The following is a 25453-nucleotide window of genomic DNA, read 5'->3' as shown; positions in this document are numbered from 1 at the left end:
ATCGATCGATCGATCGATAGATGGATATAATATATATAATGCCACCCTCGGGCAGACGCCATAGGGTGCTAAAAGCTGGTACAAATTCACTAAAAATCAGCTTTTACCCAAGAGCCATAGTAGCACAATATGTCCTTCATGTCCTCATGTGTCATGTTTTTAATTTGTTTCTATTTTTCCGGACTATAATAAGCAATAATGTTATATGCATGTGTGTATATATATTCATATGCATGCATGTATGCATCTGTGTGGATATATATACATATATAGATACATCTCTTATTTCTATCTACCTTTTTTTTGTACTATTTATATTACCATATTGTACATGCACCTTAGGGGATCTGCTCCAATTTCGTTGTTCTTTGAACCTGTTCACTGCAATAATGACAATAAAACTCTATTCTATTCTATTCTATTCAAAGGAAATTTGAAAAGAACATGAAAACCTCCCACATTCTAAATTACATTATAAAAACGATTAACATCAAAAACAAAAATAATATCATTAATGTAATATTAATTTTGTTTCTTTTTTGTCATTCCTTATGCTACTGTTGTTTGAATATATTTTTAAATATTGAAATTTTTTTACGGAAATAAGTTGTAGGTCTTTACTATGAAAATTTGAAATGGACAATTTTACTTTTATTTTCATAATAAGTAAATAGTATATAATAAAATATTTTTACCGGTGGCGGAAAGCTGGTTTTACTTATTTCTCTCGCGAGATTTGGAAAATAGCAGCTTACTTATTTCTCTCGCGAGATCTGACAACACTGCGCGCGAACCAAACACGGCGAGGATAAAGCAAGATGGCGTCTGACGGTGAAGACGTTATTGCAGTCGTCACAGTTCAGTGTTCTTAATCTGTGCCTCCATGTGCACATATATGTCCTTTATTAGACTCTAGTAAATAGAGTAAACATCGTTAATAACTGTTTGCATCCGGTCATATTAGTCTGAGCGCACTTTGATGCTTCTCGAGCTAGCTTAGCTTGCCAGTTAGCTTAGCTTGTTAGCTGCTAACAAAGAGAGGCGGAAGTGATCAAAACACATCACTAAGTAAAGATCAAGTGTGAGTGTAAAGTGTTGTGATTGTGTGAAAATGTGCCAAAGAACCATAGCAGAGTACGAGGAGGAACTTTGTCCAACAAAAGAGGAGAAGGAGCGACAACATGAAAAACATCAAGTTGTGTTACACAGAACAGGTTTGTTTACTTCTTACTCTCACATCTTTACTAACTTTATATTTCATTATTCACACTATTCCTAAATAGATTGTCTGTAGGAAGATGAATTGTTATGTGAGGATGATGCACTAATTATTTTATCCATCCATCCATCCATTTTCTACCGCTTATTCCCTTTTGGAATCGCGGGGGGCGCTGGCGCCTATCTCAGCTACAATCGGGCGGAAGGCGTCGTACACCCTGGACAAGTCGCCACCTCATCGCAGGGCCAACACAGATAGACGAACAACATTAACACCCACATTCACACACTAGGGCCTATTTAGTGTTGCCAATCAACCTATCCCCAGGTGCATGTCTTTGGAAGTGGGAGGAAGCCGGAGTACCCGGAGGGAACCCACGCATTCACGGGGAGAACATGCAAACTCCACACAGAAAGATCCCAAGCCTGGATTTGAACCCAGGACTGCAGGAACTTGGTATTGTGAGGCAGACGCACTAACCCCTCTGCCACCGTGAATTGTTTTATGTTGTTCATAAAAACGAGACAGTGTCAGACACACAATATTTATGAGAGGTTGATGTTTGTAACAATGTGTATCAACATGTTTACACAAAACTCACACAGTCACCGGGGGAATATTCCAGAGAGCAGGTTAAGTGCAAAGTCCTGAGTATGTAAAACTCGAGAGTTTTACCTCCAAAAATAAGAGAGGTAAGACAAAGTCAGAGTCAGTTACCATGGTGACTGACGCTGTAAACCTAGCCTGATAGCTGGCAGGTTTGACAAGTTATATATGTGTGTAAAAGCATACTGACCTGTTATTTCCTTCATGTCGGTGCACCCTCCCTGAGATCGGTAGGTTGTGAGTTCAAACCCCAACCCAGTCATACCAAATACTATAAAAATGGGACCATTACTTCTCTGCCTTGCACTCAGCATCAAGGGTTGTAATTGGAGTTTAATCACCATAAAAGTTATTCCCGGGCGCGACCACCGCTGCTGCTCACTGCTCCCCTCACCTCCCAGGGTGTGATCAAGGGTGATGGGCCAAATGCAGGAAATAATCTCCCCACACCTAGTGTGTGTATGACAATCATTGGTACTTTAACGTTTTAACGTGTCTGTGATTGGCAAAAAATCAAAGCCTGCTCTAAAGATGACATCTTGATCTCATACCATCTCAAACCAATTGACTGTTCATTATTAAGTGAAATGTTTTATAGTCGCTTAAATTTGTCTTTAACCAAGCAACACTGTTTTATTCAGTTACTCAACTAATCGGAAAAATTCCAGTAGAACACTTGATTAATAAAATTTTCAATAGCCACAGCCCTATATTTCATGTACAATTTAATATTCAGCATGCAGGAGTTAAAATGTGTTTTGTTTGTGTCCTGTAGACATCCATCAGCTGATTGGACACCAAGAAGAATGTCTCCCTCATCTGCAGGGGGACAGTTTCACTGTAAAGTATCCACAGCCCTCACATTTTAAAGGGGACAAAGATGAGCCACAGCCCTCTTATTTTAAAGAAGAAGAGGAGGAAGAGTGTCCTGTAGGGCAGGAGGAGGCTGATGTCAGCAAGTTTCCACTGACTGTTGTCTCTGTGAAGACTGAAGAGCATGAAGACAAACCACCTGAGTCCTCACAGCTTCATCACAGTCCAAGTAAGCACAACATCCACATATCATCTAATACAATGTTTGTGACACATGTTCATCCGGGGGACACATTTATCACTAAAGATGGAGATATGTTTGCTTTTTAACACCACCATTTAAAAATGAATGCTCATCAATCATCAACAGTGTAATTGCTGGGGTGTAACCATGTGACCTAGAGGCCGTCCTCCTTACCTCACGTGGTCAGATGAAGGCAAACATTCAATATGGCTACTGTTTATTTACCTTTAACAGCACATATGTCAGCATATTTCAAAGGTTTAGTGGTGAAGATAAGAGATGTACACCAAGTACCATTTTTTTAGTACTGGTTCCTAATTAGGTTGTCCATGAGGACCGTGAAGATTCTGGACTAACGGCACAACTATTTGTATTTTTAATTCCAGCTGACTGACGTAACTATGATACATTTTCACATTGAGTTCAGCTGCCGCTGCTACACATTACAATCAGCTTTGAATGATGACAAATAAGGAAGCAACCAAAGTTTGATGTGTTTGATGAGAAGAAGATGACATAACTGCATTTCACCTTGCACTGCACACATAGTTGACTTCTTTTAATTTTTCCTGAAGGAATCAATGAAGTACTATCTATCTATTTATTTAAGACTTCAAATAAACAGCTGCTGATAAAAGACTTCTCTGCTTTAAAATGTTACAGAACATCATGTTGGAGGTGTTCAACCTCTTGTGCTAATAGGAATGCTTTTTAAAATGCCTTTTTTCCAGGTTTTTATTTCCACAAATGACATGTAGTACCGACAAGAGTACTGATAAATACTGGTATCGATAAGGAATATTTATTAGGGTATCATATCCATGAATCTATAAATTTACATCCCTACTGAAAATACAAGCCAGATATCTTAAAAAAATAAAATAATTTTTTATTTGGATTTAGTTACTACTCCGCTGTCCAGCAATGTCTCAACACCTTTGAGAGATGAATTAATGTAGTTTATTTTTACTAATTAGCTATGTTTTGTTGATGTTAAACATCAGAATCAGACACATTTTATTAACCCCTGAGGGGAAATTAAAATGTTCAGCAGAATCCCATTCAAGGTCGGACAAACATTCTAGGGAGACAGAACAGCATCGCTGACGGGTCTGCCAACTTGCGGCGCCCCTTGCAAAAAAGGTGAGATACATACAGGTAAACAAGTGGGGGCAATGAGAGAAAAAAAAAAAAATCGGTCCAAGCCTGGGCCCCTGGAGAGGGGGTCCAGACTGAGGCCAAGGGAAGAAAACAACTCATTGCCATAGCACACATTCCTCTTTCATGTGTGTAAGAGGGAAACATCAAAGAGGACAAAGAACATTAAAAGAGCAGAACTGATGCAACCAAACACTTCTACATACAGCTACGAATAAAAGGTAAAAGAAACATATACACTGTGGTGGCTTTTGCGGTGTTCCACACCATTGTCTGCTGGGGTGAAGGGAGCATGGCCAGAGACGGGAGCAGACCCAACAAAGCAACCAAGAGAGCCGACTCCACTCTTGGCCGCCAAACCAAGTCTCGGCCAGTGTCCAGTCCGTATGGATGAGTGAGGATACGTCCAAAGAGACCGAGGTGTCCGATACCTGCTCATTCAGCCAAGACACTGTGAAGCTTTTCCGTCCCGGCGCTCAGTGCTAGCTCCGCAGTCCTGTCTCTTCATCTGCATCTCCTCCAGTCTCTCCAAACGGACTCTGGTGTGGCAGAAACCCAGCAGCTGGTCTCCATGGCCAAAAGGCTCTCAGGAGGCAGATCCAGAAGTTCACAAAAAAGCACCGCAGAAGTCACGAAAGTGCCACCCCTTGTCACACAGTCCCAAAAGGTCCGGACCAAAAGGCAAAAAAAAAAAAAAAAAATACACACATATATATATATATATATAAAAACATGAAAATAAGAGGGAAACACAAAAGGATGACACAAGAGCACAGAGTTCCTGCCAACAGCAGCCACTACAGGGCCGCCATCTTGGGGGAAAATAAAAGAAAATTGCAGCATACCAGCTACAACAACACACAAATCATAAACGTTTCCTAAAGGAAAATGTTCATATTTAAATAAGTAGAGTAAATAAATCATAAACAGGATTTTACAGTTTAAATGCAAATGTTGATGCTCCTCTTAGACACTGTTCTTTGTTCTCTTTCGGGTGTACAAGCAGCTGTCTTGTTTGCATGTAAGTGTTTTACTGCTGTGTTTATTTTTTTCATGAGTTTTTGTATTGCTTCGCTGATGTACCGTATGGTTTTGACATCTTGAAAGTCAACGTGGGGACTGATGAGATCCTCAGAGATAGAACAGCGGCAAACAGCTTCCCGCCAAGAAAAAGAAGAGGGCCAAGAAAAAAGTGTCGGCCGACAAGTCCGCCGCCAAGGGCAAGAAGAGCGACGCCCAAGCAGGACGCTCCTCGTCCAGCCCCAAGAAGTCCAGAGCGGGGAGCAAGTCCAAGGCCATCGTCATGGACTCCAGCACAGACGACGAGAAGCATGACGAGGAAGAGAAGTTGACGGCGAGGGACAAGTGGTCGGAAAAAGAGGAAGAGTCGTCGAAAAAAGAGTTGAAAACTTACCTGCAGGACTAAGTGTGCACTTGGATCTTCAATCCGCCAAACTCTTCCCACATGGGAGGAGTGTGGGAAAGACTAATTGGCATCACGCGCCGTATCCTGGATGCATTGCCACTCGCCGTATCCTGGATGCATTGCTCCTTAAGGAGGGAGGCTCTCACCTTTCTCATGAGGTGCTCACCACTCTCATGGCTGAGGTCATGGCAATTATAAACGCAAGACCTCTCATTCCAGTTTCAACTAAACCAGAGATGCCAGCAATACTAACACCTGCAACCTTGCTGACACTGAAGAGAGACGTCATATCTGCACCGCCAGGAGACTTCAACGTGAAAGACATCCACTCACAACAATGGCGGAAAGTCCAATCTCTCTCTGATAGATTCTGGAAGCGATGGAAACAAGAATACCTGTCAACCATACAAACTAGGAGAAGAGACTCGGCTGAACGCCGCTGTGCTACCTCCAGCACGAGCCCCCCCTTCCACAAGCGGATGCCAGACGCTCTCTCTACGGTCTAAAACTTCCTCTAGGGGTGAGTGGGGGTAGGAACTGAAAGAGGTAGACAGGGTGGGAGGAAAAGTCACAGGTGGAGGGGTTTCAGAGGGGACTCTGCCACCACCATTGCCCCAATAATCACACATATAATAAACTTCTCAATCAAACAAGGCCAGTTACCCAAGGATTTCAAGATAGCAAGAGTAACCCCCCTTTATAAAAAAGGAAGCAAATTAGAACCTGGTAACTACCGACCTGTTTCTATGCTCAGTTCCATTTTGAAAGTAATGGAAAAAATAGTTTATGAACAGGTTGATGGATACCTTGCTACTAATAAACTAATGTACAAATTCCAATCCGGCTTCAGAACTAAGCACTCCACTGACACATGCCTTCTCTATCTGACCGACCACATCAAACATGAGGTGGACGCGGGCAAATACTGCGGCATGGTCATGCTGGACATTCAGAAGGCCTTTGACACCGTTAACCACGCTATACTGTTGGATAAGCTCCGAGCAATCGGATTCGATGAAACCTCATCAAGCTGGATGCAATCTTACTTGGAGGGGAAGAAACAGGTGGTAGAGGTGCCCCTCCCCTCTCAGTAAGCTGTGGAGTCCCCCAAGGCAGTATACTAGGACCTTTACTGTTCCTAATATACGTAAATGACATGCCATCAGCATGCCACTGTGAATTGTTCCTGTTTGTGGATGACTCGGCCCTGCTGGCATCCGGCAAGGACAAGTCACAGGTGGAACAAATCCTCAGTGCTGAACTACTTAATATTTGCACCTGGCTCTCTGACAACAAGCTATCCATACACTTAGGTAAAACGGAATCCATCCTATATGGGTCCCATATCAACCTTAAAGGGGAACATTATCACCAGACCTATGTAAGCGTCAATATATACCTTGATGTTGCAGAAAAAAGACCATATATTTTTTTAACCGATTTCCGAACTCTAAATGGGTGAATTTTGGCGAATTAAACGCCTCTCTGTTTATCGCTCTCGGAGTGATGACGTCAGAACGTGACGTCACCTAGGTAGAGAACAGCATTTTTCTCCACCACATTACAAACACAAGTCAAATTTTCCGTTTTTTCGACTGTTTTCCGGTACCTTGGAGACATCATGCCTCGTCGGTGTGTTGTCGGAGGGTGTAACAACACGATCAGGGAATGATTCTAGTTGATTTATGTAGAATGTGCATCGATTAGCACGGCATGCTAATCGATGCTAACATGCTATTTAGGCTAGCTGTGTATACATATTGCAGCATTACGCCTCATTTGTAGCTATATTTACATCCAGCCTTTCCCTCCACCCACATTTGATGTCAAAAAAACACATCCCAATCGACGGATTTAAGTTGCTCCAGTGTCAAGAAATGCGAAAGTCCCTCGTTTGGTTTTTACCGGCGATGCTACGACAGAGATGGCAAGAATGTGTGGATATCATGCGACACTCAAAGCAGATGCATTCCCAACGATAAAGTCAACGAAATCACAAAGGTGAGTTTTGTTGATGTTGTTGACTTATGTGCTAATCAAACATATGCTAACATGCTATTTAGGCTAGCTGTATGTACATTTGAAACCATATTTACATCCAGCGTTTCCTTCCACCCACATTTAATGCAAAACAAACACTTACCAATCGACGGATTTAAGTTGCTCCAGTGTCACAAGATGCGAAAGTCCTGATCGTTTGGTCCGCACATTTTACCGGCGATGCTAACGCAGACATGGCCGAATAGCGTCAATAGCTATTCGCTCAATAGCTGCAGTTTCTTCTTCAATTTCATTTACGCTATCTGCCTCCATACTCCTACCATCCATTTTAATACATGCATAATCTGTTTAATCGCTAAAGCCGCTGAAATCCGAGGCTGAATCCGGGCTAATGTCGCTATATCTTGCTATGGTAACCGCCATGTTGTTTGTATTGGCATCGCTATCTGACGTCACAGGAAAATGAAACGTGGCTTCGCACATAACGAAAATCAATCACGTTAAAGCTTTTTTTTAGGTATATTCCGGGACGGGTAAAATTCTGAAAAAAACTTCGAAAAATAAAATAAGCCACTGGGAACTGATTTTTAGTGGTTTTAACCCTTTTTAAATTGTGATAATGTTCCCCTTTAAGAAAGTCATTGATTTCACTATAAAAGTGGGTGACATTGTTATCACCTGGAAAGATGAGATCACCTACCTACGTTCCATTCTAGAAGCTAATCTTTCCTGCGATAAAATGGCAACCAAGGTAATCAAAAAGGTCAACCAAAGAACGAGATTCCTCTACAGAATCTCCTCTCTGGTCAACAAAAGCACCTTGAATATTCTAGCGGGAACTCTCATTTAACCTTTTTTCGATTACGCTTGCTCCTCCTGGTACCTCAGCACCTCCAAAACCCTTAAATCTAGACTCCAAACATCCCAGAATAAGCTAGTCCGGTTACTTTTAGACCTCCACGCCAGATCACACCTCACTCCAACCCACTTCTCCAAAGTGGGCTGGCTCAGGGTGGAGGACAGAGTAAAACAACTTGCACTGAGCCTAGTCTATAAAATCCGCTACACCTCCCTGATACCGAAGTACATGTCCAACTACTTCCTGACCACCATAACCACAACACCAGGGGGAGCTCCACAAACCACGTTAAACCCAGATTCCGATCTAACAAAGGTCTTAACTCATTATCCTTCTATGCCACATAAATGTGGAATGCACTCCCAACAGGTATAAAAGTAAATGCATCTCTATCCTCCTTCAAAACCGCTCTAAAACAACACCTCCAGGCAACTTCAACCCTTTACTAATACCTTCCTCCATTTACATCCCATCCCCCCGGATTATAAATAACCTAATGTAAATAATCAAATGTACTTCTAATGTATATACTTGTTCTTATGCTATCTGAACTCACTATGTTCTCTGCTGGCTGTACATATCCTACTGTAAGACCTACACTGTTTCAATGTCCATTTCTCTGTTGATGCAATTGTTGATGACTGAAGTACTGATATCAACCAAAGCTCCTCATCCCACCCCCCGGATTGTAAATAATGTAAATAATTCAATGTATATACTATGATGATTAACTTGTGTGATGACTGTATTATGCTGATAGTATATATTTGTACCATGAATTGATTAACGTGGACCCCGACTTAAACAAGTTGAAAAACTTAATGGTGATGTTACCATTTAGTGGTCAATTGTACGGAATATGTACTGAACTGTGCAATCTACTAATAAAAGTATCAATCAATCAAATTCAGAAAATAAAGACTTATACTGTGATTGAAAACAAATGTCTTTAAGGAGTGTAAGATTGTCATTTATGTCCCCTGTGGACGACTGAGGGAGTGCCTGCTCTAAAAAAAATTCTTAATCCCCACTATGTTCTGGGGACGTAAGAGGGCTGACGTCACGGGTGCAGTACCCGTGACTACCAGACCAGCCGGAGGAGTCAATAGTAGAAAAACAAAAAGGATTACCAGGCGTGTATGGTGAGTCCTGGACAAGTTGAAAGTGGCTGTGTCTGTGAAGGGGTGATGGTGGAGTTAGCGTGTCTCTGTCGCTAGGCGATGCCCTTCGCCGCGGCTTCCGCCTCTGCCGACGCATGCGAGGGGGTGGGGTGAGACGGGGCGTTGCCGGACCTAGTGGAGTCAAGCGGGACTTGGAGACCTCCAAGCCCCAAGATCATCACATACGGCGCGCCGCGGAATGTCCCAGCCTGCATCGCTTGGGCTAACCTCCACGTTATCCTGTCGAATTCTTCGACTTCCGCTGCGAGAGAAGCTTCATTAGCTCGGACTTTACTGTGACGTCATGCTGGTATCGTGGTGAAAAGTTATTCTCTCGTGGGTGCAGTGGAGGATGGAACACAGCGTGAGGATAAGGATAATGATTTATTATACACTACAAAAACAATTTTTGAACAAAAAACACTTGCACAAGGCACTGAAAACAAAACAAACAGAACTAACGTGGAAGCTAAAAGGAACAAAAAGCGCTAGTATATAAACTACGGACAAGCAAACAATATAGCATGGAAGCTAATCGTATAACAAAAAGTATTTTACTACAATCGGGAAATGTGACGTCATCTGTCGCGTGTAGCAAACTAAAGTCCGAGAACAAAAGGCAAACAAACACAGGCATATATGGGGCAGAAATAATCAGAGGCAGCTGCACGTGATCAAAAACAACAAACAGGTGACACTAAATGCGTAACTAGGCAACCGAAACAAACCAGGAAGTACCACCAGAAACTAAAGACGTCAAATACAAAACAGGCTGTGATAACAAAACAGAACAATGACATGGTCCAAGACGTGGACCATGACACCTAAATGGATTCATCTGCTTTGTAACTTTATTAGAACGTCCTGGATTGGTTGTTTGCTGTCTGCCAAGCTGTATAACCTCAACACATATAGTGAGGGCAGAACAACACTCAATAAACGTTTGGGAACTGAGGAAACTAATTGTTGAAGCTTTGAAAGTGGAATTTTTTACCATTATTGCTTGATGTACAGCTTCAGTTGTTCAACAGTCTTGTCGTATTTTACGCTTCATAATGTGCCACACATTTTTGATGGGAGACATGTCTGGACTGCGGGCGGGCCAGGAAAGTACCCGCACTCTTTTACTACGAAGCCACGCTGTTGTAACACATGGCTTGGCATTGTTTTGCTGAAATAAGCAGAGACGTCCATGTTAACGTTGCTTGGTTGACAACATATGTTGCTCCAAAACCTGAATGGACCATTCAGCATTAATGGTGCCTTCACAGATGTGTAAGTTACCCATGCCTTGGGCACTAATACACCCTCATACCATCACACATGCTGGCTTTTGAACTCTGCGCCTAGAACCATCCGGATTTTCCTATTTGTTCCGGAGGACACCATGTCCACAGTTTCCAAATATAATTTGAAATGTGGACTCGTCAGACCACAGAACACTTTTCCACTTTGCATCAATCCATCTTAGATGAGCTCGGGCCCAGCCAAGCCGGCGGCGTTCCTGTGTGTTGTTGATAAATGGTTTTCGCTTTGCATAGTAGAGTTTTAACTTGCACATACAGATGTAGCAACCAACTGTAGTTACTGACAGTGGTTTTATGAAGTGTTCCTGAGCCCATCTGGTTATATCCTTTACACACTGACGTCAGTTTTTGATGCAGTACCACCTGAGGGATCAAAGGTCCGTAATATCATCGCTTACGTGCAGTGATTTCTCCAGATTCTCTGAACCTTTTGACGATTTTACGGACCGTAGATGGTAAAATCCCTAAATTCCTTTCAATAGCTCGTTGAGAAATGTTCTGAAACTGTTCGACAATTTGCTTACAAATTGGTGACCCTCGCCCCATCCTTGTTTGTGAATTACTTAGCATGTCATGGAAGCTGCTTTTATACCCAATCATGGCACCCACCTGTTCCCAATTAGCCTGCACACCTGTGGGATGTTCCAAATAAGTGTTTGATGAGCATTCCTCAACTTTATCAGTATCCATTACCACCTTTCCCAACTTCTTTGTTACGTGTTGCTGGCATCAAATTCCAAAGTTAATGATTATTTGCAAAAAAAACATGTTTATCAGTTTGAACATCAAATATGTTGTCTTTGTAGCATATTCAACTGAATATGGCTTGAAAATAATTTGCAAATCATTGTATTCTGTTTATGTTTACATCTAACACAATTTCCCAACTCATATGGAAACCGGGTTTGTAGAATTAGCTTTCATCATCTTAGAGGTGAGAAAACAGTTCAGTATGTCAATATAGCAGCATAAGCTAGTTACTTCTGTGATCAACACGCCGCTAAAAGTAGGTCCTTAATATTAGCGCTTATAATAACAATATCATTAATACTTGGTTAATATTCAGGTCACAAAATGTAAAATGAGTATTGTTGGCAGTTTTTGGATGTTTTTTTGGAGGACTTTGTGGGTCTAACAGAGGAGCTCCCATTGACTCCAATGTTAGCTGATTTTTTGCTCATGATTATTTAATAATTAAAATTCATAAAAGTTTGAAACAAATGTCTTACATAAGGATTGGGAATGATAGGTGACATTTTTTTAAAAAGTGCAGTTTCCTTTGAATTTGTCAGATAAGTAAACAGCCCTCCAAATTAAATATGTAAAACAATTGAGGTTGTTTATAGATATTATCCACTATGAAGTTACAGTCAAACGAAGCACACAAGGGAAAGTAAATAAATAAATGGGTTGTACTTGTATAGCGCTTTTCTACCTTCAAGGTACTCAAAGCGCTTTGACACTACTTCCACATTTACCCATTCACACACACATTCACACACTGATGGAGGGAGCTGCCATGCAAGGCGCCAACCAGCAACCATCAGGAGCAAGGGTGAAGTGTCTTGCTCAGGACACAACGGACGTGACGAGGTTGGTTCTAGGTGGGATTTGAACCAGTGACCCTCGGGTTGCGCACGGCCACTCTCCCACTGCACCACGCCGTCCCTAAAAGTACATTCATATACACATGAAGTACACACATGTGTAAGAATCATGTTAACCACCGAAATATTGTCTCGTTCTCCTAAATCCAATATCGAGTATCCTTTGGTGAGCTGACCGTATCGTCACACCCTTAGTTGAAAACACACCATCCCCATGACATGACACTTCCACGAGATGTAGAACAGTAGTCCCACATTTTAAACATACACACACATCTGAAGAATATTAAAATTAAATATATTTGGTGGGCCAAACAAAACGACTCGACGAACCAATGTTTGGTATGGGCGATATGACCTCAAATCTATATCCTAACAACAATATGTCACAATATATAATTTGATATATGATTGAGAATAGAATAATTTCAAAACTAGGTACAAAAGCTCCTAATTTGGCAGCTGACATATGCAGTAACATATTGTTCGTTTCTAATAGTATTATTTTGTCAAAACAGTTATTAATAATGTACTTGTTTATTTACTGTTAATATCTGGTTACTTTTTTTGAGAAAATAATACTGGAAATGTAATATTTTACTGCATATTTCAGCAACTAAATTAGGAGCCTGTGTAGCCTGTTTTAAAATGGTTCTATCAGTAATTCTAAATGAAATACTGTATCGCAAAATCAATTTTAAACCATATCGTTCATCCATAGTAAAAACTCCTGTCATCCTGGTTTTTGTTTCTTTTCCTGTGAATAATGTTGTAAAGAGCAGCGTGTTTGTGCGTCACTGAGATTTCAAGACAGTTCATACGATAACTTGTTTTTCCTAAGTGCATGTAAAAGTACTGAATGCATTGTGTGACTGAGCAGAGATGCTGTGTTTGTCTTGCAGACGTCTGTGAAGAACATCTTCACCCTCAGCAACAGAAGTGGAGCTTCAGGATGCGGACGGAGGAGCCACAGCCCTCCCACATTAAGAAGGAAGAGGAATACCCACTGATACTCCATTTTAAAAAGGAAGAGGAGGACCCACTGACATCCCATTTTAAAAAGGAAGTGGTGGATCCACTGAGCCCTCACATTAAGGAGGAAGAGGAGGAACACAGCATCAGTCAGCCTAAAAGGTTGGTGGAGTTCCCAGTGACTGGTGTCCCTGTGAAGAGTGAAGATGATGAGGTGAAAGGTGAAAGTGAGGAGAGGGGAGGGGGGGAGCCTCCAAGCAGCAGCTCAACACAACACATGACAACAGAAGCTGATGGAGACCACTGTGGAGGATCACAAGCAGACAAGCTCTTAGCTCCACTATCAGATAGTGAGGACACAACGTCACACTCTCCTGACACTGATGATGAAGACTCTAAAGATGATAAGACATGTCACACTGACAACACTCCCTTCACATGTTCTCTCTGTCACAAAACTTTTAAATACCGTCGTAGTCTGAAAAGACACATGAGAACACACACTGGAGAAAAACCTTTTTCTTGCTCAGAATGTGGTAAAGGTTTTACACGAAGTCAACATTTGAAAGTACACATGAGAACACACACTAGTGAAAAACCTTTTTCCTGTTCAATCTGTGGTAAAGGTTTTACTGAAAGTAAGAATTTGGACAGACACATGAGAACACACACTGGTGAAAAACCTTTTTCATGTTCAATCTGTGGTAAAAATTTTACTCGAAGGCAACATTTGAAAACCCACATGACAATACACACTGGAGAACACACTTTTTCCTGCTCAGAATGTGGTAAAAGTTTTGTAAGAAATCAAAGTTTAAAAGAACACATGAGAATACACACTGGAGTGGAATTTGTTTCCTGTTTAGAATGTGGTAAAAGTTTTGTAAGAAATCACAATGTAAAAGTACACATGAGAACACACACTGGAGAAAAAGCGTTTTCATGTTCAATCTGCGCTAAAGATTTTACTCGAAGGGACGATTTAAAAAATCACATGAGAATACACAATGGAGAAAAACCTTTTACCTGCTCAGAATGTGGTAAAAGTTTTGTAATAAATAAAAATTTAAAATTACACATGAGAACACACACTGGAGAAAAGCCTTTTTCATGTTCAATTTGTAGTAAAGGTTTTGCACAAAGTAACCATTTGAAAGTGCACATGAGAACACACACTGGTGAAAAACCTTATGTATGTTCGATATGTGGTAAAGGTTTTACACAAAGACGTAATATGAAAGTACACATGAGAACACACACTGGAGAGAAACCTTTTTCATGTTCAATTTGCGGTAAAGATTTTACTCGAAGGGACCATTTAAAAAAACACATGAGAATACACACTGGAGCAAAAACTTTTTCCTGCTAAAAATGTGGTAAATGTGTTGTAATAAATTGTAGTTTAAAAATCCACACGAGAAGACACCCAGGAGAGAAAGTGTTGAGTTGCAGTGTGTGTGGTGAAAGATTGTCTTCTAAGTACCAGTGTAAGAAACACAAGTGTGCTGGTGAGAACAGCAGCAGCAAATGAAACTGCAGGATTTGAAATAAACTGTCCAGACTTTCATTTTGACTTTCTAACAACATCAGCACATATAACATGTGTGACGTTGTTGTTTGTCTAACAATCTGTTTAATATGATTCTAACATTTATAGATTAGAGCAGGGGTGTGCATTATGTCGATCTCGGAGGGTGTGTCAGTCGATCTCAAGCCAGGCATTAAAAAATAGACATAAAAATGAGCAATCATCAATCATACCAAGACTTCACTTTCGTCAGTTGTTTGACATTCTCGGCACCCGAGGATCTTGTGAGATGACGCTGGCTGCTGCGAGCTCATATTCAAGAAAAAAATCACTAACAGGGCGGACGCAGAGAAACACATTTTATTTCTAGAGACTCCGTACCTACTGTCAAAACTCTAAAGACCGACTGCACAGTTCCTGTCTTCACCATAAAAGACCTGTTTCATCCTGCCTGAGCTAACAAAATAAGAGTCTCAGAAAGCTAGCGTGCACAAGCTAGCAAGCTACGGAGTTTGATGCCAATGTATTTCTCCCCCGCCCTCAGCGACCACTTTCTCACTTGCTTGCCCACCCGCACACTCACTGACGTCTCTCACCTGCTGCCAGACATTAAAGGGCCACACACATATGCTACTCTCATAACAAAGTGTTTAAAAATGAGTATGCAAGTTGGACAAATGAGATGCCAAATCCAACCACTTTCATGTGGTATTGGACAGAAAGGAGGACTTTTTTTTTCCTCCATTTGAAAATGCGGACGTTATCAGCACCACTGTCTAATTCCAATTAATGCAAGTCATCAGAATCAGGTAATACACCAATTTATATTCTTGTCTTCATGAAAGAAAGGAATCTGTGTGTTAAACATGCTTGTATTATCATTAAACACCATTAACTTGTTAACAAAAATGTCTCTTTCATAAATAAATAAATATAAATTATAAATAGGAATGAGGTAGATCTCCTCGACTTGGTCAATTGAAAAGTAGCTCGCCTGCAGAAAAAGTGTGAGCGCCCCTGGATTAGAGACTTCAGATTAGCGATTTTATTTCAGTCAAGTACATGAGTTAATATACACATTCGTGTACTTTAAAATGAACACAACAGTTTGACTGAAAAGGTGAGAATAAACAGTACATAAAATATGTTACATACAATAAACATTTTATGTGTAGATATATTTATATTTCACTTTTATACTTATTCATAATTGTGTTTTATATGTTTTTATTAAATAATGAAGTGTTACATATTTTATTTTGTAATTCTAGATGATTCCATCGATGAACTCCTTTATATGATGTACATATTTGTTTTACATGTGTTCATACCTTTGCTTTTGAGTACACATAAATCCCTCTTAGTTCATATTTACTGCTTCACATCTGAAACATCTTCTGGACCACTTCTGGAAGCATATTATTATTTACTTTATACATCATTTGAACAGTTGTCTTTTATACAAGATCATTTACTTTTAAAATGTGTGACTTTATGAATCATTTGTTGGGTCTCTATAATCCATTCTATTAGTTGTCTTTATTACTCTCTTGTGTAATATGATGATTGTTTTGTGATTGTTTTATATGTATATCCCCAGACTTTTATGCAATAAACAATGTATGTTTCAACTGAAGTTGGCTACAATAAATGTAGTTCATATTTGTGAGTATTTATTTTATTCTATTTAGTATTGCACACAATTTCTGAAATGTTTTCTTTGTATGATTTATATGTAGTTTCCAGCTTAGTTCTTAAGTTATATTCCAAAAATGTTATTACCTTTCCTTTTTTTATTTCGATGTTATCCATCATAATTTGCGTTTGACATTTTTATAATATCCAAAAAGGACATATTTAGTTTTATTGACGTTTAGTGACAGTTTATTGATGTGCAGCCATCTTTTTATGGTCAGGTTCTCTCTGGATAAAATAAGATGAGAGTTAAATCAAGCAGTGAAAAATGGAAGGTTTCTGTATACATAATTATATATAATTACACTAAGTAGTGACAAAGACCACTTTCATCCAGTTCATTTGCGCAAATAAAAAGAGTAAAGTGTAATATTCTAAACCGTAGAAGAATATTAATATCAGCAATCACTATTCCAACATTGTGAAGCTGAGCTATCTTGATGGAGGAAAGATGAGCAGCAAAAGCATTCAGGGGAAACATTTCAAATGTACTTCTAGAAATGTCAATGAAGTGAAAAAAAGAGTAAAGTGTGACAATCGAAGACTTCAGACGGACAGAGGAGTGAAAACATGTATTAAATAATGTGATGTGTTTGATAAAACAATGGCTGCTGAGCTGTGAATGTGATGTATGAATTACAAAGTGAGGGAATATATCCCACAACCACTACGCTGTTTTCTTCTCTGCTGACTTTCTTGATAAATCTGCCAACTTTGAAGAACTACCCAATTATTTCCAGTTTGAAGCCAACTTATTTTTAATCCCTTTTGATCTCTCCCGTGACATTCTTCTTCTCTCCTCCAGCCGCCATTGCAATGGATGATGTAAAGCAGGCCATGTGGTCTTCTAGGACAGCCAATAGCTGCGTTCCTTACTGAGGAGTTGCCAACACTGATGGACCTCCACTTATATAGCCAAGAGAAAACTGACATTGTCTTTCAACTAAACTGGTCCTGAAGGCACCTTGCTTGATCAACATCTACTTTCATATAGGCATGTACCTTGGTGTAAAGCAGGCCATGTGGTCTTCTAGGACAGCCAATAGCTGCGTTCCTTACTGAGGAGTTGCCAACACTGATGGACCTCCACTTATATAGCCAAGAGAAAACTGACATTGTCTTTCAACTAAACTGGTCCTGAAGGCACCTTGCTTGATCAACATCTACTTTCATATAGGCATGTACCTTGGTGTAAAGCAGGCCATGTGGTCTTCTAGGACAGCCAATAGCTGCGTTCCTTACTGAGGAGTTGCCAACACTGATGGACCTCCACTTATATAGCCAAGAGAAAACTGACATTGTCTTTCAACTAAACTGGTCCTGAAGGCACCTTGCTTGATCAACATCTACTTTCATATAGGCATGTACCTTGGTGTAAAGCAGGCCATGTGGTCTTCTAGGACAGCCAATAGCTGCGTTCCTTACTGAGGAGTTGCCAACACTGATGGACCTCCACTTATATAGCCAAGAGAAAACTGACATTGTCTTTCAACTAAACTGGTCCTGAAGGCACCTTGCTTGATCAACATCTACTTTCATATAGGCATGTACCTTGGTGTAAAGCAGGCCATGTGGTCTTCTAGGACAGCCAATAGCTGCGTTCCTTACTGAGGAGTTGCCAACACTGATGGACCTCCACTTATATAGCCAAGAGAAAACTGACATTGTCTTTCAACTAAACTGGTCCTGAAGGCACCTTGCTTGATCAACATCTACTTTCATATAGGCATGTACCTTGGTGTAAAGCAGGCCATGTGGTCTTCTAGGACAGCCAATAGCTGCGTTCCTTACTGAGGAGTTGCCAACACTGATGGACCTCCACTTATATAGCCAAGAGAAAACTGACATTGTCTTTCAACTAAACTGGTCCTGAAGGCACCTTGCTTGATCAACATCTACTTTCATATAGGCATGTACCTTGCTGTTACACACATGTACTTTCATATAGGCATGTACCTTGGTGTTACACACATGTACTTTGATATAGGCATGCACCTTGGTGTTACACACATGTACTTTCATATAGGCATGTACCTTGGTGTTACACACATGTACTTTGATATAGGCATGCACCTTGGTGTTACACACATGTACTTTCATATAGGCATGTACCTTGGTGTTACACACATGTACTTTCATATAGGCATGTACCTTGGTGTTACACACATGTACTTTCATATAGGCATGCACCTTGGTGTTACACACATGTACTTTCATATAGGCATGTACCTTGGTGTTACACACATGTACTTTCATATAGGCATGTACCTTGGTGTTACACACATGTACTTTGATATAGGCATGTACCTTGGTGTTACACACATGTACTTTGATATAGGCATGTACCTTGGTGTTACACACATGTACTTTCATATAGGCATGTACCTTGGTGTTACACACATGTACTTTGATATATCAATCAATCAATCAATGTTTACTTATATAGCCCTAAATCACTAGTGTCTCAAAGGGCTGCACAAACCACTACGACATCCTCGGTAGGCCCACATAAGGGCAAGGAAAACTCACACCCAGTGGGACGTCGGTGACAATAATGACTATGAGAACATGATACTGTGAATGATCAATCCATAATGGATCCAACACAGTCGCGAGAGTCCAGTCCAAAGCGGATCCAACACAGCAGCAAGAGTCCCGTTCACAGCGGAGCCAGCAGGAAACCATCCCAAGCGGAGGCTGATCAGCAGCGCAGAGATGTACCCGGCCGATACACAGGCGAGCAGTACATGGCCACCGGATCGGACCGGACTCCCTCCACAAAGGAGAGTGGGACATAGAAGAAAAAGAAAAGAAACGGCAGATCAACTGGTCTGAAAAGGGAGTCTATTTAAAGGCTAGAGTATACAAATGAGTTTTAAGGTGAGACTTAAATGCTTCTACTGAGGTGGCATCTCGAACTGTTACCGGGAGGGCATTCCAGAGTACTGGAGCCCGAACGGAAAATGCTCTATAGCCCGCAGACTTTTTTTGGGCTTTGGGAATCACTAATAAGCCGGAGTCCTTTGAACGCAGATTTCTTGCCGGGACATATGGTACAATACAATCGGCAAGATAAGATGGAGCTAGACCGTGTAGTATTTTATACGTAAGTAGTAAAACCTTAAAGTCACATCTTAAGTGCACAGGAAGCCAGTGCAGGTGAGCCAGTATAGGTATATATGTATGTATATATGTATATAAAGGTATATACAGTACAGGTATATATGTATGTATATATGTATATAAAGGTAAATACAGTACAGGCGTAATGTGATCAAACTTTCTTGTTCTTGTCAAAAGTCTAGCAGCCGCATTTTGTACCAACTGTAATCTTTTAATGCTAGACATGGGGAGACCCGAAAATAATACGTTACAGTAGTCGAGGCGAGACGTAACAAACGCATGGATAATGATCTCAGCGTCTTTAGTGGACAGAATGGAGCGAATTTTAGCGATGTTACGGAGATGAAAGAAGGCCGTTTTAGTAACGCTTTTAATGTGTGCCTCAAAGGAGAGAGTTGGGTCGAAGATAATACCCAGATTCTTTACCGTGTCGCCTTGTTTAATTGTTTGGTTGTCAAATGTTAGAGTTGTATTATTAAATAGAGTTCGGTGTCTAGCAGGACCGATAATCAGCATTTCCGTTTTTTTGGCGTTGAGTTGCAAAAAGTTAGCGGACATCCATTGTTTAATTTCATTAAGACACGCCTCCAGCTGACTACAATCCGGCGTGTTGGTCAGCTTTAGGGGCATGTAGAGTTGGGTGTCATCAGCATAACAGTGAAAGCTAACACCGTATTTGCGTATGATGTCACCTAGCGGCAGCATGTAGATGCTGAAGAGTGCAGGGCCAAGGACCGAATCCTGGGGAACTCCACACGTTACCTTAACGTAGTCCGAGGTCACACTGTTATGGGAGACACACTGCATCCTATCAGTAAGATAAGAGTTAAACCAAGACAGGGCTAAGTCTGACATACCAATTCGTGTTTTGATACGTTCTAATAAAATATTATGATCGACGGTATCGAAAGCAGCGCTAAGATCGAGGAGCAGCAACATAGATGACGCATCAGAATCCATCGTTAGCAATAGATCATTAGTCATTTTTGCGAGGGCTGTCTCCGTGGAGTGATTTGCCCTGAAACCGGATTGAAAGGTTTCACATAGATTGTTAGACGCTAAGTGTTCATTTAACTGCTCCGCAACAATGTTTTCGAGGATTTTTGAAATAAAGGGAAGGTGAGACACCGGTCGGTAGTTTACCATGAGGTCAGGATCGAGGTTAGGTCTTTTAAGAAGAGGATGAATAACCGCTTTTTTGAATGCTAGGGGAACAGTGCCCGAGGAAAGTGATAAGTTTATAATATTTAGCAGTGATGGACCTAATAATACAAATAGCTCCTTGATCAGTTTCCCAGGAAGAGGGTCAAGTAAACATGTTGTTTGTTTTATTCCATTTACACGTTGTAACAATTCCTCTAATGTTATTTCCTCAAAACGAGAGAAACTATTTTGGAGGGCAGTATCCGCCGTATATACAATCGTGTCAGTGTTACTATAACCCCGTTGTAGCTGGGACGCATTGTCTTTAATCTCCTTTCTAATGACTTAAATTTTCTTACTAAAGAATTGCATAAAGTCATCAGCTGAGTGGGTGGAGCTACTGGAAGGAGTCCCTTGTTGGGTTAGCGATGCTACCGTGCTAAACAAAAATTTAGGATCGTTTTTATTACGGAGGATGAGATTTGAGTAATATTTAGCTTTAGCTAAGGTGAGCATGCGTTTATAAGTTATTAAACCATCACTCCATGCTTGATGGTGCACCTCAAGTTTAGTCGTGCGCCATTTGCGTTCCAGCTTTCTGCATAATAATTTCTGAGCTCTAGTTTCTTCTGTAAACCAAGGGGTGCGCTTTTTTGGAGCCTTTTTTCACTTTAGCGGTGCTATGTTATCAATGGTTTTGCGCAGGGCGTCGTTAAAGTTGTTAGTGAGGTTATCAATAGAGCCCACATACTTTGGGAATGGTGCCATTACCGAGGGCAGTAGGTCAGCAAGAGTTGTCGTTGTGGCTGTATTAATGTTGCGGCTGCTATAGCAGTTATTATTATTATTAGTTTGACGAACATGCGTCTGAACCTCGAATTTTATAAGGTAATGATCGGACATTACTTTAGTATACGGGAGTATCGTAACTTTGGAAACGGTGATACCCCTGACAAGCACTAGGTCTATCGTATTACCGTTGCGATGCGTGGGTTCATTTATTATTTGTGTGAGACCACAGCTATCAATCATGGTCTGGAACACTACGCACGGTGGGTCCGATGGGGTATTCATATGGATATTAAAGTCCCCCATTATGATTATATTATCGGCGTGTGTCACTATATCAGCAACGAACTCTGAGAATTCATTGATAAAGTCCGAATAGGGCCCTGGGGGGCGGTAGATAACAGCCAGGTGTAGAGGGAGCGGTGTGACAGACTTCATAGTAAGCACCTCAAATGATTTATATTTATTATTTATGTTAGGACTAAGGTTAAAGTTTTCGTTCTATATTAGTGCGACCCCCCCACCCCTTTTAAGCGGACGGGCAATATGCGCATGTGTAAACATGTATTTAACATTTATACACTAAACATGTATTTAATATTTATACACTAAACATGTATTTAATATTTATACACTAAACATGTATTTAATATTAATACAAAAACATGTATTTAATTTTAATAAACTAAACATATATTTAATATTTATACACTAAACATGTATTTAACATTTATACACTAAACATGTATTTAATATTAATACACTAAACATGTATTTAATATTAATACACTAAACATGTATTTAATATTAATACAAAAACATGTATTTGATTGTAATAAACTAAACATATATTTAATATTAATACACTAAACATGTATTTAATGTTTATACACTAAACATGTAGTTATTATTTATACACTAAACATGTATTTAATATTTATACACTAAAAGTGTATTTAATATTTATACACTAAACATGTATTTAATATTTATACACTAAACATGTATTTAATATTAATACAAAAACATGTATTTAATTTTAATAAACTAAATATATATTTAATATTCATACACTAAACATGTATTTAATATTTATACACTAAACAAGTATTTACTATTAATACAAAAACATGTATTTAATTTTAATAAACAAAATATATATTTAATATTAATACACTAAACATATATTTAATATTAATACACTAAAAATATATTTAATATTTTCACACTAAACTTGTATTTAATATTCATACACTAAACATGTATTTAATATTCATACACTAAACATGTAGTTATTATTCATACATTAAACATGTATTTAATATTAATACACTAAATATGTATTTAATATTCATACACTAAACATGTATTTAATATTAATACACCAAACATGTATTTAATATCGATACACTAAACATGTATTTAATATTAATACAAAAACATGTATTTAATTTTAATAAACTAAATATATATTTAATATTCATAAACTAAACATGTATTTAATATTCATAAACTAAACATGTATTTAACATTTATACACTAAACATGTATTTAATATTCATACACTAAACATGTATTTAATATTCATAAACTAAACATGTATTTAATATTTCTACACTAAACCTGTATTTAATATTCATACACTAAACATGTTGTTATTATTCATACACTAAACATGTATTTAATATTAAAACAAAAACATTTATTTAATTTGAATAAACTAAACACATATTTAATATTAATACACTAAACATGTATTTAATATTTATACACTAAACATGTATTTAATATTTATACACTAAAAATGTATTTAATATTAATACACTAAATATGTATTTATTATTTATACACTAAACATGTATTTAATATTCATAAACTAAACGTGTATTTAATATTCATACACTAAACATGTATTTAATATTCATATACTAAACATGTATTTAATATTATTACAAAAACAAGTATTTAAGTTTAATAAACTAAACATATATTTAATATTAATACACTAAACATGTATTTAACATTAATACAAAAATATAAATGATAAATGGGTTGTACTTGTATAGCGCTTTTCTACCTTCAAGGTACTCAAAGCGCTTTTGACACTACTTCCACATTTACCCATTCACACACTGATGGAGGGAGCTGCCATGCAAGGCGCTAACCAGCACCCATCAGGAGCAAGGGTGAAGTGTCTTGCTCAGGACACAACGGACGTGACGAAGTTGGTACTAGGTGGGATTTGAACCAGAGACCCTCAGGTTGCGCACGGCCACTCTCCCACCGCGCCACGCCGTCCCTTTGAACAATATCGGGACATCGGCAAAAAAGCCATTATCGGACACCTTTAACAAAAACAATAAAAAAAACTAAAGATTTTGAAAATATTAAAAATATAGATTTTAATCACTCTCGTACTGACTATATATTGATATGACCCTTTATATCGACACCACCAATTTATAGACGGATCCACCCTCCTTTCCATAACTATAAAATGCGGCTGCTAGACTTTTGACAAGAACAAGAAAGTTTGATCACATTACGCCTGTACTGTATATACCTTTATATACATATATACATACATATATACCTATACTGTATATACCTTTATATACATATATACATACATATATACCTATACTGTATATACCTTTATATACATATATACATACATATATACCTATACTGTATATACCTTTATATACATATATACATACATATATACCTATACTGTATATACCTTTATATACATATATACATACATATATACCTATACTGTATATACCTTTATATACATATATACATACATATATACCTGTACTGTATATACCTTTATATACATATATACATACATATATACCTATACTGGCTCACCTGCACTGGCTTCCTGTGCACTTAAGATGTGACTTTAAGGTTTTACTACTTACGTATAAAATACTACACGGTCTAGCTCCATCCTATCTTGCCGATTGTATTGTACCATATGTCCCGGCAAGAAATCTGCGTTCAAAGGACTCCGGCTTGTTAGTGATTCCCAAAGCCCAAAAAAAGTCTGCGGGCTATAGAGCGTTTTCCGTTCGGGCTCCAGTACTCTGGAATGCCCTCCCGGCAACAGTTCGAGATGCTACCTCAGTAGAAGCATTTAAGTCTCACCTTAAAACTCTTTTGTATACTCTAGCCTTTAAATAGACTCCCTTTTTAGACCAGTTGATCTGCCGTTTCTTTTATTTTTCTTCTATGTCCCACTCTCCCTTGTGGAGGGGGTCCGGTCCGATCCGGTGGCCATGTACTGCTTGCCCTGTGTATCGGCTGGGGACATCTCTGCGATGCTGATCCGCCTCCGCTTGGGATGGTTTCCTGCTGGCTCCTGCTGCTTTCCTCCTCTCTAAGGTTCTCATAGTCATCATTGTCACCGACGTCCCACTGGGTCATTATTGTCACCGATGTCCCACTGGGTGTGAGTTTTCCTTGCCCTTATGTGGGCCTATGTCATGACACGGAGTCGAACCCGCGTTTCCTCGGCGGCTGGAGCTGCGGCCGCCTCTGCTGACAGCGCGCCAAGATGGGCCTCCTTTGACAGCGCACTCAGACTTGTCCCCACTCGTGCTGAGGGCAGCACGCCTGCGCAGCAACAAGCCTGTGGTCAATCGACACACCTGAACTTGATGAAAGGGAGCGGCATAAAGACCAGCAGACCCAAGGAACCTTTGCCAGAACGTCGCTAACCTTCCCGTAAGCTTCACGTCTGGCATCCCCTTCCCCGTGATTTCCTCACCTTTGCTTTGCTCTCTCTCTGTGTA

The 25453-nt window shown here is 39.5% G+C and overlaps 2 protein-coding genes across 2 annotated transcripts in view; one reads left to right on the top strand and one right to left on the bottom strand.

Annotated features, from left to right (window-relative positions):
- Positions 1 to 16507, top strand: part of LOC133546637 (gastrula zinc finger protein XlCGF57.1-like) — a 147072-nt gene extending 130565 nt beyond the window's left edge. Inside the window, exon 2 of the mRNA XM_061892430.1 lies at positions 13303 to 16507. Coding sequence (XP_061748414.1) covers positions 13353 to 14741 — 1389 coding nt within the window. The 5' untranslated portion in view covers positions 13303 to 13352 and the 3' untranslated portion in view covers positions 14742 to 16507. The remainder of the gene's footprint in view (positions 1 to 13302) is intronic.
- The window catches only part of LOC133546642 (gastrula zinc finger protein XlCGF8.2DB-like), a 244536-nt gene that overhangs the window by 62054 nt on the left and 157029 nt on the right, over positions 1 to 25453 (bottom strand). The gene's annotated exons all lie outside the window — the stretch shown is intronic.

Source organism: Nerophis ophidion, unplaced genomic scaffold (assembly GCF_033978795.1).
Source record: "Nerophis ophidion isolate RoL-2023_Sa unplaced genomic scaffold, RoL_Noph_v1.0 HiC_scaffold_35, whole genome shotgun sequence".
Lineage (NCBI taxonomy): Eukaryota > Metazoa > Chordata > Actinopteri > Syngnathiformes > Syngnathidae > Nerophis > Nerophis ophidion.
Note: the sequence above shows the minus strand (reverse complement) of the source record. Positions and strands in the feature narration are given on the sequence as shown.